General features: G+C 44.3%; 1 protein-coding gene across 9 annotated transcripts in view; it reads right to left on the bottom strand.

The window, feature by feature from the left end:
- OTOA (otoancorin) overlaps nt 1-18,168 on the bottom strand; it is a 96,375-nt gene that overhangs the window by 56,173 nt on the left and 22,034 nt on the right. For all 9 annotated transcript variants that reach the window (XM_028840701.2, XM_077986472.1, XM_077986471.1 and 6 more), the window contains 4 exons: nt 16,443-16,678; nt 12,107-12,210; nt 5,875-5,975; nt 2,703-2,842 (listed from right to left, as the gene is read on the bottom strand). In XM_028840701.2, coding sequence (XP_028696534.2) covers nt 2,703-2,842; nt 5,875-5,975; nt 12,107-12,210; nt 16,443-16,678 — 581 coding nt within the window. The remainder of the gene's footprint in view (nt 1-2,702; nt 2,843-5,874; nt 5,976-12,106; nt 12,211-16,442; nt 16,679-18,168) is intronic.

The raw sequence follows: 18,168 nt of genomic DNA, 5'->3' as shown, positions 1-18,168 counted from the left end.
TGAGCACTGCCTGCTGTCTCCTTGGCAGTTGATTCACATATATGATGTTGACATATTCAGACACGCCCACAGGAGAGCTGCCAGGTCCAGGGAAAAGAAAGTGTCTCATGAGGAAAAGGAATCTGCTTAACTTCGAGAAAAGAAGACTCAGGGGATGTGAGGGGTAAGTGTTAATAACCATGTTGAGAATAATAATTCACAATAGCCAAGACATGGAATCATCCTAAGTGTCCAACACGTCAGTGGATGAATGGATTTTTTTTTTAATTGGTGGATACACAATGGAATGTGCTTCAGCTTTGAAAAAGGAGGAAATTCTATCATATGGGATAGCATGGATGAACTTGGAGGATCTTATGCTAAGTGCAATAAGCCAGACACAGAAAGACAAATACTGTATGACCTCATTTATATTATGAATCTGAAAAACAAACAAATAAACAAACGTCATATTCATGAAAGCAGAGCCTTAGAATGGTTGTTACCAGGGGCTGGAGGTGGGAAAGGAGTTGGAGAGACTTGGATAAAGGATACAATGTTTCAGTTAAATAGGAAAAGAGGTTCTAGAGATCTATTGTACATGCTGACTACAGTTAATAACAATGTATCATATACTCGAAAATTATGAAGAGTAGATTTTAAGTGTTCTCATCACAAAAAAGGTATGTGAGGTAACGATAACTTAATTAGCTTGATTTAGCCATTCCACAAAGTATATCTCAAAACATCATGTTGCATACCATAGATATAATTTTTATTTATCAATTTAAAAAAATTATAAAAGAAAAAATAGGCTGGGCGGGGTGGCTCACGCCTGTAATCCCAGCACTTTGGGAGGCCGAGGCGGGTGGATCACAAGATCAAGAGATCAAGACCATCCTGGCCAACATGGTGAAACCCTGTCTCTACTAAATATGCAAAAATTAGCTAGGCATGGTGGCAGGTGCCTGTAGTCCCAGCTACTCGGGAGGCTGAGGCAGGAGAATTGCTTGAACTCAGGAGGCGGAGGTTGCAGTGAGCTGAGACTGCACTACTGCACTCCAGCCTGGCAACAGAGTGAGACTCTGTCTCAAAAAAAAAAAAGAAAAAGAAAAAATATTTCTTGAGCACTTACTATGTGTCAAGTGTGCAAATCCCTACAAAGACCTTAATGCAGCAGACATATTTTTATCTCCCATTTTACAGATGGGGAAGCGGAAGCATAGAGAGGTGATGTAAAAATGGCAAAGATCATACCATTTGTAAGCAGCAGGGCCAGGATTAAGCCACGATGTCTGGCTCGAGGTACCATGTTCTTAATCATGAGGTTGTTTGTGTGTGTGTAACCACAGAAAAATGGGATCCATGATAATAAGTGGAAATTACTAAAGATAGGTGAAAGCCATCTAATTGTTTCCTATGAGTACATTGCCTAAGGGTGGTTCATTTGAAAAACCTTAAGGTAGTATGCGATGGGAGCAGTGTGGCAAAAAGACCTTGAGAGATGGACACAAGAGGATTGAATGATGGCCCAGCACAGTGGTTCATGCCTGTAGTCTCAGCACTTTGGAAATCCAAGATGGGTGGATCAGTTGAGATCAGGAGTTTGAGATCAGCCTGGCCAACATGGCGAAACCCAGTCTCCACTAAAAACACAAAAATTAGCTGAGTGTGGTGGCACATGCCTGTAATCCCAGCTACCTGGGACACTGAGGCAGGAGAATCTCTTGAACCCGGAGGTGGAGGTTGTAGTGAGCTGATATTGCACCACTGTACACTCCAGCCTGGACAACAAAGTGAGACTCAAAAAAAAAGAGGATTGAATGGGCCAGGTGTGGTGGCTCATGCCTGTAATCCCAGCTTGAGGACAAGGTGGGCGGGCCACCTGAGGTCAGGAGTTCGAGAGATCAGCAGTTCGAGACCAGCCTGGCCAATATGGCAAAACCCCATGTCTACTAAAAATACAAACAAATTAGCTGGGCATGGTGGCACACATCTGTAGTCCCAGCTACTCTGGAGGCTGAAGCATGAGGATTGCTTGAACCCAGGAGGTAGAGGTTGCAGTGAGCCGAAATCACGTCACTGCACTCCAGCCTGGGTTACAGGATGAGAGACTGTCTCAAAAAAAAAAAAAAGTAAAAGGAGAGGGGATTGAACAGTACTCACCACCCCCTTCCCATTGCCCACTCCCTTCCTGACACACCTGGCATGTAGAGTTCCTGTCCCTCCTCCCCTGCTGGGAATGGTTTTAGGGAGGATCACATTACGGTCACTAAATTCTACAGCTGATCTCATCCAGGGGCTCCCCAGCTAAGGGTCTGATAACAAGCGGTTCTCAAATGTGGGGACCCATGAGGCATTTCCAACACTTGATGCAACTTCAATGGAAATCACACATTGGCTTTGGAACAGGACCCAGTCCTGAGTATTTAAAATGTTTCATTTCTGTGCTGAGAGCCAGAATTAGCACTTGATAAGGTTGCATTAAATGCCTGGCACACAGGAGATGCTCAGAAAGCATTTACCCTTTCACCCTGCTTCATAACCTCTTCATAAAAAGGTTGCAGAGACCTCTCCTCACATGCACAGAGAAACATGGGACTATTGAAAGAGATGGACCAACCACCTCCCTTCCCTCCCTGGGTGTTCTGCTGCTCAGAGAATACTGATGCTTAGATCACACCTTGGGAAAGAGCTCCAGGGCCCAGAGCCCAAGGCCTTGCCTGTGGATGGTGGAGGTATTCCTCATGTTAAAGTTGGAGGAGCTGATCCTCTCCAGAAACGCCTGGGCCAGCTCAGGTGTGATGTCATAGACCGTGTCCAGCTGCTTGGTGGCATTGTCGTAGCTGATAAACAGCCCAATCTGGTTGGTAGACAAGGACGAGAATATCAGTGAGGAGGGTAGAAGTGGCCCAGTGTGGCCCCACCCTGGTGGTCTGCACTGTGCCCCATCATGGACACTTGGATATACCTCCTGCTGGTTCTCATTGTCATTGATGTCTTTTCTTTTCTTTTCTTTTCTTTTTTTTTTTTTTTTTGAGATGGAGTCTCACTCTGTCGCCCAGGCTGGAGTGAAGTGGCATGATCTCAGCTCACTGCAACCTCCACCTCCTGAGTTCAAGCAATTCTCCTGCCTCAGCCTCCAGAGTAGCTGGAATCACAGGTGCCCACCACCACATTTGGCTAATATTTGTATTTTTAGTAGAGATGGGGATTCACCATGTTGGCCAGGCTGGTCTCAAACTCCTGACCAAGTGATCCACCCACCTCGGCCTCCCAAAGTGCTGGGATTACAGGTGTGAGCCACCATGCCTGGCCTCATTGTCATTGATTTCTTAGTGGTCTATAACAGCTACTTTGGTTTCCTCCTGAACCTAACTATTCTTTAGGAAAGTATTATTTTTTAATATCTGAGAAACTGGGCTTTTTAAAAGCTAATCTTTGTACATTTATTTCTAGATTTGTTACATTGAGGTCAGAGAATGTGGTCCACAAACTTTCTGCTTTGAAGAATCAGAAGTTTTTAAATAGATGAATGAGTTTATAAATGGCCCTTGGGCGATGGAAAAGAGTGTGTGTTCACTTTGTAAGACACAAAGTTTGGTGCATATATATTCAGCTTATTAAATATACTATTCAGATTGCCAACATCCTTGTTCCTTTTTGGCCCACATGTCCAAGGGTGCCATGTGCAATCTTCTACTACAGGACTCATATCTATCTATTCTTCCTTGTATTTCTGGCAGATTATACATTTTATATATAATTTTGGGGGGACACGGACTCACTGTTTTTATTTTCATTTTCATTTTTATTTTTATTTTTATTTTTATTTTTTTGAGATGGGAGTCTCACTCTGTCACCCAGGCTGGAGTGCAGTGACACAATCTCAGCTCACTGCAACCTCAGCCTCCCAGGTTCAAGTGATACTCCTGCCTCAGCCTCCCGAGTAGCTGGGATTACAGTCATGTACCACCATGCCCAGCTAATTTTTGTATTTTTAGTAGAGACGGGGTTTCTCCATGTTGGCCAGGCTGGTCTCAAACACCTGACCTCACAAGATCCACCTACCTCAGCCTCCCAAAGTCCTGGGATTACAGGCGTGAGCCACCGTGCCTGGCCAAGACACAGTCTCACTCTCTTACCCAGGCTTGGGTGCAGTGGTGTGATCATGGCTTATTGCAGCCTCGACCTCCTGGGCTCAAGTGATCCTTCCACCTCGGCCTCCCAAGTGGCTGAGACTACAAGCACACACCACTACACCTGGCTAATTTTTTAATTTTTTTGTAGAGATGAGGTTTCACTATGTTGCCCAGGCTGGTCTTGCACTTCTGGGCCCAAGTGATCCTCCTGCCCTGACCTCCCAAAGTGCTGGGATTACAGGCACGGGCCACAGCACCCGGCACATTCTATATTTTGAGGCACTATTATGCTGCGCTCAAAGGGGCTCATAAAGTTGTCTCTCCTTTATGGATTGTACTCTTTGTCTATATAAAATTCCTTTTTTAGGCTGGGTGCGGTGGCTCACACCTGTAATAACAGCACTTTGGGAGGCTGAGGCAAGGCAGATCACCTGAGGTGAAGAGTTCAAGACCAGCCTGGCCAACATGGTGAAACCTCATCTCTACTAAAAATACAAAAATTAGCCGGGCATGGTGGCACGTGCCTGTAATCCCAGCTACTCAAGAGGCTGAGGCAGGAGAATCAATTGAATCTGGGAGAAGGAGGTTACAGTAAGCCAAGATTGCACTACTCCACTTTAGCCTGGATGACAGAACGAGACTCCATCTCCTAAATAAATAAGTAAAAATAAAATAAAATAATATAAAATTCCCTTTTAGCAGTGTTACTCTTGACTTCTCCCTTCTCTACATTTTTAGAGAATAAAAAGTTGCAAATGATTGCTTGATCTTAGAAATTTCCTCCAGGGGGCCCAGCTTTCTAAGAATTTAAGCTGTTACCTACTCAAAGCAACTCCACATTGAGAGAGTAAACGGCAGTAGGGTGGGGGGTTAATTCTAGGACTGCGGGTTATAAAAATCGGAAGACACTTGAAATACTCCCAGCACCGCAGGTAAAAGAGAGAAACCTCGTTCTGCCTCTGGTTTCATAATAACCAGACATTGCTGGGTCAATGGGTCCTTGAACAGGTCAGTCATTTGATGCAAACACTTCTCTCACCGGCCAGAAGTGTCAGGGCACATATGATTTAAAAAAAAAAGAAGAAGAAGAAAAATTGGAAGCAAGGCCCACAGTCTCTTCATGAATCCTTTTGTGTTGGCAGCATTCTTTGGAGACTGCGTTCAAGAATCATGATGCCCAAGGGATTTTAGTGTCATTGGGTCAACATCAAAAGGAGAGGGACAGGTTAACTAGTGAGTTAAGTAACCCTAGAATGTGTACATTTCTCCACTGTAAACTCTAGAATAAAAATCTAACCATTGCTCATGCTCAAGTAGCTATTAACAGAAGTAGCTATAAATAGAAGTAAATATCAATCCATGTTGTTTTTTCTTTGAGTTCATGCTTCCAAGGACAGGAAACTTTGTATCTTTTGTCCTTGGCCTTCTCCAGTACAAAAATACCCTTAAGTGATTTTTGGTTCATAGCCAACAATCCCTTTAAATCGTGTTTGCTCACATCAGAGATGTGATCTTAATTGTCCACAATTCTTTTTCTTTTCTTAGCCCTTCCACACTAAAACACAATCCCATGACTGTCCACTTGAAACTTTCTTCCAGTAGTTTTCTTTAGAGGCCCAAGCTCTATTGGGATGAGGAGGGTATACAGTTTCCAAGGCACCTTGGCTGGCTGGATAAACATTAGAGTTTGAGAATACACCTTACCCCAAGTGTATTAGTAATGGTGACGTACAAATGTACTTTTCCAACTCACTTCTATAGGACTAATTCTCATAATTTCTTCAAACGATAGGTGAACCATGTATCTGCCCAAAATCCATAAGTTTTCCGCAGTGACCCATGAAACAGAGTCATCTGCAAAAAATAAAGAAATGAATAAATGAGTAAATAAATAAATAAAAGCCTTTACACTGGTATGTGATAGTCAACAGCATCTTTGCTGTCAGGACCTCCTTGCATTCATTAATTCTTTGTTTATTTTGTTTTTCACAGTTTTTTGAGATGGAATGTCACTCTGTTGCCCAGGTTGGAGTGCAGTGGTGTGATCTCAGCTCATTGCAACCTCCACCTCCCAGTTCAAGCGATTCTCCTACCTTAGTCTCCCAAGTAGCTGGGATTACAGGCGCCCGCCACCATGCCCGGCTAATTTTTGTATTTTTAGTAGAGACAGGGTTTCACCATGTCGGCCAGCTGGTCTCCAACTCCTGACCTCAGGTGATCTGCCCGCCTCCACCTCCCCAAGTGCTGGGATTACAGGCGTGAACCACCGCATCCAGCTACATTAATTTGTTGTTAACTCATTCAACAACCATATATGTAGGGCCTACCTGTGAGATCACACGTAGGATGTGACCACAGATTCACACCACCTCAAACGTTGTTACTCAAGAGTGTGGTCTCTGGACTTCCAACATCAGTGGCACCTGGCCACTTGTTAGAAATGCAGATTATTCTTTCTGGCCAGGCACCTGTAATCTCAGCACTTTGGGAGGCTGAGGCAGGAGGACTGCTTGAGGCCAGGAGTTTGAGACCAGCCTGAGCAACATAGCAAGACCCTCATCTCTACAAAAAAAAAAAAAAAAAAGCCAGTGGCAGTGACATGCACCTGCAGTCCCAGCTACTCAGGAAACTAAGGAGGCAGGATCACTTGAAACCAGGAATTTGAGGCTACAGTGAGCTGTGCACTCACTGTACTGCACTCCAGCCTGGGCAACAGAGTGAGACCCTATCTCTTTTAAAAAATAATTATTATTAAAAATAAATAAATAAGAAATGCAGATTATTTTTAATACTTAAAACCCACAAAATGTAGTTTTATTTTTTTGTTCAATTGGTTACTAAATAACCTGGAAACATGAGGCCAGGCGCAGTGGCTAACGCCTATAATCACGAAATCCCGGCTGTACTAAAAATATAAAAAAATTAGCCGGGTGTACTAGCGCCTGTAATCTCAGCTAATTGGGAGGCTGAGACGGGAGAATCTCTTGAACCTGAGAGGTAGAGGTTGCAGTGAGCCGAGATCACGTCCCTGCATTCCAGCCTGGGCGACAGAGTGAGACTCTGTCTAATAATAATAATAATACTCTGGCAACATGAAATATGTTTGACTCTCTTGCATCACTACCACTAATAATGATCATCCTCACTGATTATCACCATGTTACTATACTTGAACCAAACCAAACTACTTGTAACTCCCCAAAACATTCTCCAAACCTTGGCTGGCCTTGGCCCTTTTCACCACCTACAATGCTTTTCCTTAACCCTTCTGCATCTAAATCCTACTTTAAGATCAATCTCAAATTTTCCTCTCCCTTAAAGTCTTCTCTTATCTCCTTCACGAGAAATATTTTCTCCCTCCACTGAATTCCCAGAGGACTCTCTCTGACACCCTGTTCTAGCTTTTGAAATTCCCCATCACTGAGATGTCAGTGGAACTTTAAAAACCGTCAAGTTGGCTGGGTGCAGTGACTCACACCTGTAATCCCAGCGCTTTGGGAGGCCAAGGCAGGTGGATCACGAGGTCAGGAGATTGAGACCGTACTGGCCAACATGGTGAAACCCCATCTCCACTAAAAATACAAAAATTAGCCAGGCATGGTGGCACACGCCTGTAGTCCCAGCTACTCAGGAAGTGGAGGCAGGAGAATCGCTTGTACCCGGGAGGCAGAAGTTGCAGTGAGCTGAGATCGTGCCACTGCACTCCAGCCTGAGTGACAGAGCCAGACTCTGTCTCAAAAATAAAAAATAAAAATAAATAAATAAAATTTAAAAATGAAAAAATAAAAATAAATAAATATATATATATATATCTCAAGTCTAGGATCAGACTTCAAGTTTCACTGAGCTGGAATTGACTGCCAATGCTCCCCAGTTCTTTAGCAAAAGACATTTACACACATCGACATTGTATTGGAGGCATTTGGGGAAAATGAAAGAAGTGGGGAGCGTTTACAGTGTGCAATGACTGTAACACCAAGGACTATTTGCAGAAGCCATGGGCAATGATAGATGCCCAAACGAGATGGAGAAATAACTTTTGTATGGACTGATTCACAAGAACATATGGAGTGCCTCCCCCAAACCAGAAATCAACGATGCTGGGGTGACACAGGCAGACTCCTGTGATTCTCTAGATGGGGACCCTGGACATTTGCCTTGCCTATATAGAGGGCTAGAAAATTTTGAGGCTAGAACCACACATTCACAAAAAACCAAGCTGAATTGTTTATTTTTTAACTAATTACTAAGCATGAACTCTATTTCCACAGATCAATCATCCCCAAGCTTGGGAATTTTTTTTTCCTCTGTTATCCAGGCTGGAGTGCAGTGGGATGATCATAGCTCACTGAAGCCTCAAACTCTTGCCTCAGCCTTCCTAGTAGCTAGGACTACAGGCACACACCACCACACCTGGCTAATCTTTCAATTTTTTTGCAGAGAGAGGGGTCTCAGTACATTGCCCAGGCTGGCCTTAAACTCCTGACCTCAAGCAATCCTCCTTCCTCAGCCTTCCAAAATGCTAGGATTACAGGTGTAAGCAACCATGCCTGGCCAGCAAGGTTGGGATATTTTTAACAGCCACCATATCTCCAGTTCCCTCAAGGGACTTCATGAAAAAATAAATAAATAAATAAGTCCTAACAGAATTAATTTTAACTGACTGTAGGTTAATAATGAAGCAAACCGTATAGGAATTTTAGAAGGAAAGTCTGTGCCTAATTAAACTCTGGCAATAAAGACAGAGAAGTCTGAAGGTTGAGTGGCTTTCTCATGGTTACCCAGTGTGAGACTCTGATTCCTGGAGGCCATAATTATGCACCAGGCAGAGGGAATTCTACTATGCATTTGAGACTTTGATTACGATCTTGTTTAATGTTCATTATGCACAAATCTCAGAGCTGAATTCCAGGAAAAGGATTGATTGGCATTCCCCATCCTCCAGCCCCATCTGCTCTCCTTATGTTTTCCCCGCACAGAGCTCATTCCCATCTCAGGGCCTTTGTGTTTCCTGGGATCTCACTCTGGGATGCCCTCTCTCCAGAGCCTTACACGACTGGTTCCATCTCCTCATTTTGGTCTTGATTCAAATGTCACCCATTTGAGAGGTCTTCCCTGATTCCTTAGTCCAAGAGTTGGCAAACTGGTCCATGGGGCAAACTCAGTCCACCACCTGTTTTTATACAGCCTGTGAGCCAAAAATGGTTTTTACATTTATTATTTTGGAGTTTTTTTAGAAACAAGGTCTCGCTCTGTCTACCAGGCTGGAGTCCAGTTGCGCCATCATGGCTCACTGCAGCCTCAAACTCCTGGGTTCAAGGGATCCTCCCCACCTCAGCCTCCAGAGTAGCTGGGACTACAGGCATGTACCAGCACACCGGCTAATTTTTTAAAAATTTTTTAAAAGATGGGGTCTTGCTATGTTGCCTAGGCTGGTCTTGAACTTTTGGCTTCAAGCAATCCTCCTGCCTGGGCCTCCCAAAGTGCTGGGATTACAAGCATGAGCCACTGCCCCCTGCCTCGTTTTTACATTTTTTAAATGGCTGAAAGGAAAATCAAAAGAAAAATCCTATTTGGTAACACATGAAAATTATACAAATTTGAAATTTCAGCATCCATAAAAAAAGCTTTACTGGGACACAGGCATGCTCATTCATCTATTGACTACAGCTGTTTTCAAGATGCAATGTCAGAGCTGAATAGTTGAGGCAGAGATGGTAGGCTTACAAAGCCTAAAATATTTACCTGGTCCTTTACAGAGAACATTTGCCAAGCACTCTTCTAGTCTAAAGTACCTATAATAATCCTTTCCGGCTGGGTGCAGTGGCTCATGCCTGTAATCCCAGCACTTTGGGAGGCCAAGCCAGGTGGATCACTTGAGGTCAGGAGTTCGAGACCAGCCTAGCCAACATGGAGGAATCACGTCTCTACTAAAAATACAAAAATTAGCTGGGCATGGTGGCAGGCACCTATAATCTCAGCCATTTGGGAGCTGAGACAAGGGAATCACTTGAACCCAGGAGGCAGAGGTTGCAGTGAGCCAAAATTGTGCCACTGCACTCCAGCCTGGGTGACAGAGTAAGACTCCATCTCAACAAACTATTTTATTTTCTTCATAGCAGCTACCAGTATCTGAATTTCTAAGTTCTCTCTCTCTCTCTCTCTCTTTAATTACTTACATGTTTAAACATTTTTCTCCACCAACCCTCCCACAATCAAACAATAGGGTCATAAGAACAGAGACTTTGTTTTGTTTCCTTCTCTATCTTCAGCTATTGATACATAATGGGCTTTTAAAAAGTTTATTCTGTTTACATTAGTGACATTAAAGGTTAACAAATTGAAGCTATCTGAGAAATTGTTTGTACTGCTAATCTATATAGCCATTCTTTTCTATCTCTGTTTTGGTTTTGGTTTTGGTTTTGGTTTTTTTTTTTTTTTTTTTTTTTTTTTTTTTTGAGACAGGGTCTCACTCCATCACACAGGCTGGAGTGCAGTGGTACAATCCCAGCTCACTGCAACTTCTGCCTCCCGGGTTCAAGCGATTCTCCCGCCTCAGCCTCCTAAGTAGCTGGGGCCACAGGCGTGTGCCACCATGCCTGGTTTTTTTTTTTTTTTTTGAGGGGGGTAAAGACAGAGTTTCACCATGTTGGCCACGCTGGTCTCAAACTCCTAACCTCAAGTGATCCGCCCGTCTCAGCCTCCCAAAGTGTTGGGATCACAGGCGTGAGTCACCGCACTTGGCCCCAGTTTTCTTTTATTTTCTTTTCTTTTTTTTTTTTTTTGAGACAGAGTCTCACTCTGTCACCTAAGATGCAGTGCAATTGCATGATCTCAGCTCACTGCAACCTCTGCCTCCTGGGTTCAAGTGATTCTCCTGCCTCAGCCTCCCAAATAGCTGGGATTACAGACACATACCACCACGCTGGGCTAATTTTTTGTATTTATCATAGAGAGGGGGTTTCACCATGTTGGCCAGGCTGGTCTCGAACTCCTGATCTCAGTTGATCCGCCTGCCTCAGCCTTGCAAAGTGCCGGGATTACAGGCATGAACCACCTCACCCAGCCCACCAGGCCCCATTTTTAAGTGTATAGTTGAGCGGTAGTAAGTACATTGACATTCATATTATTGTGCAACCATCACCACCAACCATATCCAGAATATTTTGCACCTTGCAAAATTGAAACTCTGCCACCGTTCTAATTTCTGTCTCTATGAATTTAACTACTCTAGGACACAAGGAGGCTTTAATCAACATCCATCAAATAAATAAATCCTGACCTACCTGCTTTGGTTGCCAGGATGCTCAGAGTTAAATTTCTGTGCTTTATTGCCTAGATTTCCTAACAAAATTATCTTCTCTCTCTCTCTTTTTTTTTTTTTTTTTTGAGACAGAATCTTGCTCTGTTGCCCAGGCTGGAGTGCAATGGCCTCAGCCTCCTGAGTAGCTGGGATTACAGGTTCCCGCCACCATGCCCAGCTAATTTTTGTGTTTTTAGTAGAGATAGGGTTTCACCATGTTGGTCAGGCTGGCCTCAAAGTCCTGACCTCAGGCAATCCTCCTGCCTCGGCCTCCCAAGTGCTGGGATTACAGGTGTGAGCCACCGTGCCCAGCCTCTTCTCTCATTTTAATATAGATTTTTTTAATACAGATTTTGAACTTGTAACCCTACTCAAGGTTCACATTGAATCTAAGTTACCATCATTATTTATATTCCACTAAAAAGTTACGACACAACATGGATTGTGAAATACAGAAATATAGACACATCATTATATCAGAGACTTCCACATGTGTGAATTGCATTAACAAAATGGGGTATGTGTTTTACTCCATATGCCGTATCAAACTGTTTTTCAAAGTGGTGGGAGGTAGTAAAAATCAGAAGAGAACAACATCAAATCCATGTTTTCAGAGATGAAGCACCTCTTTTGAAGATATTCTTCCCCCAAAAAGTGATCCCACCTCCAAGTACAGGCTCACCAGTGGCATTGGAGGATGTCTGCAATATCCCACTCATCCAGGAATAGAGAGCTCTCTGGGAATGAGCCGAGGTTTTGTCGTAGAGATCTTTGAACACTGCAGATCTAAATGACACAAACATGGGCATCAATTAATAACAAACAGGTGGGGGCTGCTTTAAAGAGGGAGTCACAACAGCAAATGTGACCCAAAGCTGTCTTGTGTTAAAACCCTTCCCTCTCCCGTATGTGGAGAAATAGGAAGGCTTTTACACTGGTGGTGGGAGTGTAAATTGATTCAACCATTGTGGAAGACAGTGTGGCGATTCCTCAAGGATCTAGAACCAGAAATACCATTTGACTCAGCAATCCCATTACTGGGTATATACCCAAAGGATTATAAATCATGCTACTGTAAAGACACATGCACATGTATGTTTATTGCTGCACCATTCACAATAGCAAAGACTTGGAACCAACCCAAATGTCCATCAGTGACAGATTGGATTAAGAAAATGTGGCACATATATACCATGGAATACTATGCAGCCATAAAAAAGGATGAGTTCATGTCCTTTGCAGGGACATGGATGAAGCTGGAAACCATCATTCTCAGCAAGCTATCACAAGGACAGAAAACCAAATACCGCATGTTCTCAATCATAGGTGGGAATTGAACAATGAGATCACTTGGACACAGGGAGGGGAACATCACACACTGGGGCCTGTCAAGGGGTGGAGGGCTGGGGGAGGGATAGCATTAGGAGACATACCTAATGTAAATGATGAGTTGATAGGTGCGGTAAACCAACATGGCACATGTATACCTGTATATCAAACCTGCATGTTGTGCACATGTACCCTATAACTTAAAAGCATTAAAAAAAAACCTTCCCTCTCCTGAATGTAAATTAGTTCAACCATTGTGGAAGACAGTGTAGCGATTCCTCAAAGATCTAGAACCAGAAATACCATTTGACCCAGCAATCCCATTACTGGGTATATACCAAAAAAAAATATAAATCATTCTGTCACAAAGATAAATGCACATATGTTCATTGCAGCACTATTCACAATAGCAAAGACATGTAGTCAACCCAAATGCCCATCAATAATAGACTGGATAAAGAAAATGTGGTACATATATACCATGGAATACTATGCAGCCATAAAAATGAACAAGATCATGTCTTTTGCAGGGACATGAATGGACCTGGAAGCCATTATCCTTAGCAAACTAATGCAGGAACAGAAAATGAAACTCTCCATGTTCTCACTTACAAGTGGAAGCTGAACAATGAGATCACATGGACACAGGGAGGGGAACAACACTGGGGCCTGTTGGGGGGTGGGATGGGGGAAGGGAGAGCATTAGGAAAAATAGCTAATGCATGCTGGGCTTAATACATAGGTGATGGGTTGATAGGTACAGCAAACCACCATGGCACACATTTATCTATGTAACAAACCTGCACATCCTGCACGTGTACCCCAGAACTTAATAATAAAAAATATGCCCACACACACACTCCTTAGCTATATGTAGCTATTTTTCCCATTTTCCTCTTCCCCTTCACAGCTAAACACCTTCCAAAGAATAATCCATACATATTGTCTCCACTTCCTCACCTCTTGGTCCTTTTTTGGGGAGGTGGGGGACAACTCTGTTGAGATATAATTCACACACCTTACAATTCACCCATTTAAAGTACACAATTCAGCCAGGCACTGTGGCTTACGCCTGTAATCTCAGCAATTTGGGAGGCCAAGATGGGCAGATCACCTGAGGTCAGGAGTTCGAGACCAGCCTGACCAATATGATGAAACTCTGTCTCTACTAAAAGTACAAAAATTAGCCAGGCGTGGTGGCATACACCTGTAATCCCAGCTACTTCAGAGGCTGAGACAGGAGAATCACTTGAACCTGGGAGGTGGAGGTTGCAGTGAGTCGAGATGGCACCATTGCACTCCAGCCTGGGCAACAAGAGGGAAACTCCGTCTCAAAAAATAAAATAAATAAAATAAATAAATAAAGTACACAATTCAGTGGTTTTCAGCATATAAGATAAAGAGCCAAAGATGTTCCCGATGGCATCATTTGAGTCTCTGGATCCAGCTGTGTCTGAAGTCAGCCCTACACCTAAAACTATTCAATTACATGTTCCACTAATTCCCTTTTGCTTCAAGCCAGTTTGAATGGGTTTTTCTGCCACTTGGGTTTACTGCTCACTCAGGTAAGCAGTAACCAATAAACTCTCACTCCAATGATGTTCTCTTCCACAACCTGAATGAATGGCAGAGGGAGGAGACACTGAATTTAAAAGGAATAGTGTAATAGCCTGCAGAGCAAAAGGGTTTCATGTATATACATCTTAGTGGAAAAAACTGACACCCCTAGAGAAAAGATGAGGTCAGTATACTGTCTGTTTCACCTACTGCCCTTTGGCTGCAAAAGATAAAAGGAATCTCCCACATTGTTATCATCATATTGGGCTTTTCCTTCTTCTAAATCATTTTTAGATTTAGAAAGAGTGTTGTATGGCCGGGCGCGGTGGCTCACGCCTGTAATCCCAGCACTTTGGGAGGCCGAGCTGGGCAGATCACGAGGTCAGGAGATCCAGACCATCCTGGCTAACACAGTGAAGCCCCGTCTCCACTAAAAATACAAAAAATTAGCTGGGCGTGGTGGCGGGTGCCTGTAGTCCCAGCTACTCGGGAAGCTGAGGCAGGAGAATCGCTTGAATCCGGGAGGCAGAGCTTGCAGTGAGCCAAGATCGTGCCACTGCACTCCAGCCTGGGCGACAGAGCAAGACCCCGTCTCAAAAAAAAAAAAAAAAAAGAAAGTGTTTTATGGCCATAAAGTGCTATGATTAGTAAAAGGAGGAAGTTGGCGGTGTTTGCAATGCCTATGGCCCTTCAAGTCCTAGACCCAATCCTCAAATTTGGTTTACATCAAAGCGCAATTTCATGCAGGGCTGGCTGTAACCAACATACGCTGGCATGGCATCTCAAAAGGAGAAAAGTCCTCCTTTTTCAATGCTCTGTCACTCCTCCTGCTGTCCCTCAAGAAGGTCTCAGTTTAGTGCCAATGAGTCTTTAAAACACACTCAGATTGTTTTTAAATCAATAGAACAAGACCCAGGTTCACAGCCTTGGTGCTGTGGACTGAAAGTTTGCGTTTCCCCAAATTTCATGGGTTGAAATCCTAACTCCCAACATGACAGTATTAAGAGGTGGAGTTTTGAGGAGGTGATTAGTTCATGAGGCTGGATACCTCATGAATGGGATTAGTGCTCTTATAAAAGAGATCCCAGAGGGCTTGCTCACCCCTTCCACCACAAGGGGACACAGCGAGAAGGTGCCAATAAACCAGAAAGTGAGCCCTCACCAGACACCAAGTCTGCCAGTACCTTGATCTTGGACTTCCCAGTCTCCAGAACCATGAGAAATAAACACTTGTTGTTTATTAGCCACATAGTCTGTGGTATTTTTGTTATAGCAGCCCAATCTGACTAACACACTTAAGCAAGCAACATATCTAGCTAGGATTTAGTGACACTTTTTTCCCACTGTATTTGTTTATGTGGTTTTTTGTTTTGTTTTGCTTTTGTTTTTGTTTTGATACGGAGTCTCACTCTGTCGCCCAGGCTGGAATGCAGTGGCGCAATTCTGGCTCACTGCAACCTCCACCTCCCAGGTTCAAGTGATTCTCCTGCCTCAGCCTCCCAAGTAGCTGAGATTACAGGCACCTGCCACCATACCTGGTTAATTTTTGTATTTTTAGTAGAGACGTGGTTTCGCTATGTTGGCCAGGCTGGTCTCGAACTGCTGACCTCATGATCCACCCACCTCTGCTTCCCAAAGTGCTGGGATCACAGGCGTGAGCTACCACACCCAGCCTGACTCTACAGATTTTAAGCTTTTGCTCCAAAACATGCATATAAACCTGTCCCCACCTGCCTTCTCCCTGCTGCCAGGTGATACCTCTTTGAATTCTCACTACAGCCCCTGAAGGATAGTATGATGAGTTAAGAAGGTGGGAGTGGCTGGTGTGGTGGCTCACGCCTGTAATCCCAGCGCTTTGGGAGGCCAAGGCAGGTGAATCACTTGAGGTCAGGAGTTCCAGACCAGTCTGGCCAACATGATGAAATTCCGTCTCTACAAAAATACAAAAATTAGTTGGGTGTGGTAGGCGCCCCTGTAGTCCCAGTTACTTGGAATTGAGGCAGGAGAATCACTTGAACCTGGGAGGCAGAGGTTGCAGTGAGCCGAGATTGCGCTACTGCACTCCAGCCTGGGTGACAGAGTGAAACTCCATCTCAAAAAAAAAAAGAAAAAATGTGGGAGAAACCACTCACAGATTCTTAAAGGCATCCTCGCGCAGGTCCCGAGGGAGCCGCTCTGTGATGTCTGGCTGGAGAAAGCTGCCTGAGGACCCCCTCAGCACCTTGCCCAGGATCTCCACACACTCCAGGGAGTTCAGCACCTGGAAACACCTCTCTAGTGTGATGAGAAACAGGCTGCGGTTCACGCCAGGGCTCTGCAAGGCTCGTTCTCGAATCTCTCCTAAGTCGATGATGATGTCTTTCAGGTCCTAAAGCAATAAGAAAAGCCAGGGTCAGCTTGAGAGCTGCCTTTCAATTTGGAAGCCCTGGGAGGGACCACACATTGCAACAGTGGGGAAAGCCAGGATCACTGTTTAACACCATGCTGCTATGTTGAAACTTCTAGAGCTTTCCATTCCCTGCAGAACAAAGTCAAGGCCTTTATCTGCTCCACTCACTCTGGAACCTTCCCACTCTCCAGATACACCTGACCAGCATACCTCAGGCCCTTGGTGTACCTGGAATTCTTCATCTCTCCTTTTTCTGGTGAAATCTAGCTCATCCTTTAAGGCTGGGCTCCATTGCTGTCTCCTTGGTGAAGTCTCTGATCCCTCCAACTTCCTACTTCAAATCAGATTTCCCTCCCTTATGTGCCCCCAGGTCATCTTGAACCAAACTCTATAATGCATTAAAGGGACTCATGTGTCTTTCCTCCAAGCCCGTGGTTCTCACCTCTGGGTGCACATCAGAAACACCTGGGGAGCTTTTTTAAAGTTTATTTTATTGTTGAGACAGGGTCTTGCTCTGTCACCCAGGCTGCAGTGCAGTGGTGTGATTATAGCTCACTGCAGCCTCAACCTCCTGGGCTTGAGCAATGCTCCTACCTCAGCCTCCCAACTAGCTGGGACCACAGGCACACACCACTACACTCAGCTATTTTTTGTAGAGATGGAGTTTTGCCATGTTGCCCAGGCTGGTCTCAAACTACTGGGCTCAAGCAATCTGCCTACAACCACCCAAAGTGTTAGGGTTACAGGTATGAGCCACCATGCCCAGCCCATCTGGGGAGCTTTTGGAAAGGACTGATTGGCCTGGTGCAGAGGCTCACATCTATAACCCCAGCACATCGGGAGGCCGAGGCAGGTGGATCGCTTGAGCCCAGGAGTTTGAGTCCAGCCTGGACAACATAGGGAGATCCCATCCCTACAAAATAAATGTTTAAAAATTAGCTGGGTGTGCTGGTGCACACCTGTAGTCCTAGCTGCTTGAGAGGCTGAGGTGGGAGGATCACTTGGGCTTAGGATATCAAGGCTGCAGTGAGCTATAACTACACCACTGCACTCCTGCCTGGATGACAGAGTGAGCCCCTGTCTCTAAGGAAAAAAAAAAAAGCTTCCATTTTACTGAGCATTGACTCTACTGTGCCAAACTTGGAGCAAACATGCATCATCTGATTAATTCTCATGACAGTCCTACAGGTTAAACCCCATGGGTACTAGGGTCAGGCATTCCCAGGTTCAAATCCCAGGGCCTCCATTATCTGTATGTCCTGAGCAAATGACTTACCTTTTTTAAGTCCCAGTTTTTACAGTCTCAGAGGCCTTGCTTTGTGATATTCTTGGATCACTAACCTCATTTTGTGGAAATTAACTGCTTCTGTTTTTTGTCTCCCATCCAGACTGTGAGCTCCTTGAGGACAGGATCTCTGTGTCCACTGGTGCATAGTAATTTTTATTAGTGGATGTTTATTCACCCAAAC

Source organism: Macaca mulatta, chromosome 20 (assembly GCF_049350105.2).
Source record: "Macaca mulatta isolate MMU2019108-1 chromosome 20, T2T-MMU8v2.0, whole genome shotgun sequence".
Lineage (NCBI taxonomy): Eukaryota > Metazoa > Chordata > Mammalia > Primates > Cercopithecidae > Macaca > Macaca mulatta.
This window is presented reverse-complemented; position numbering and strand designations above follow the sequence as displayed.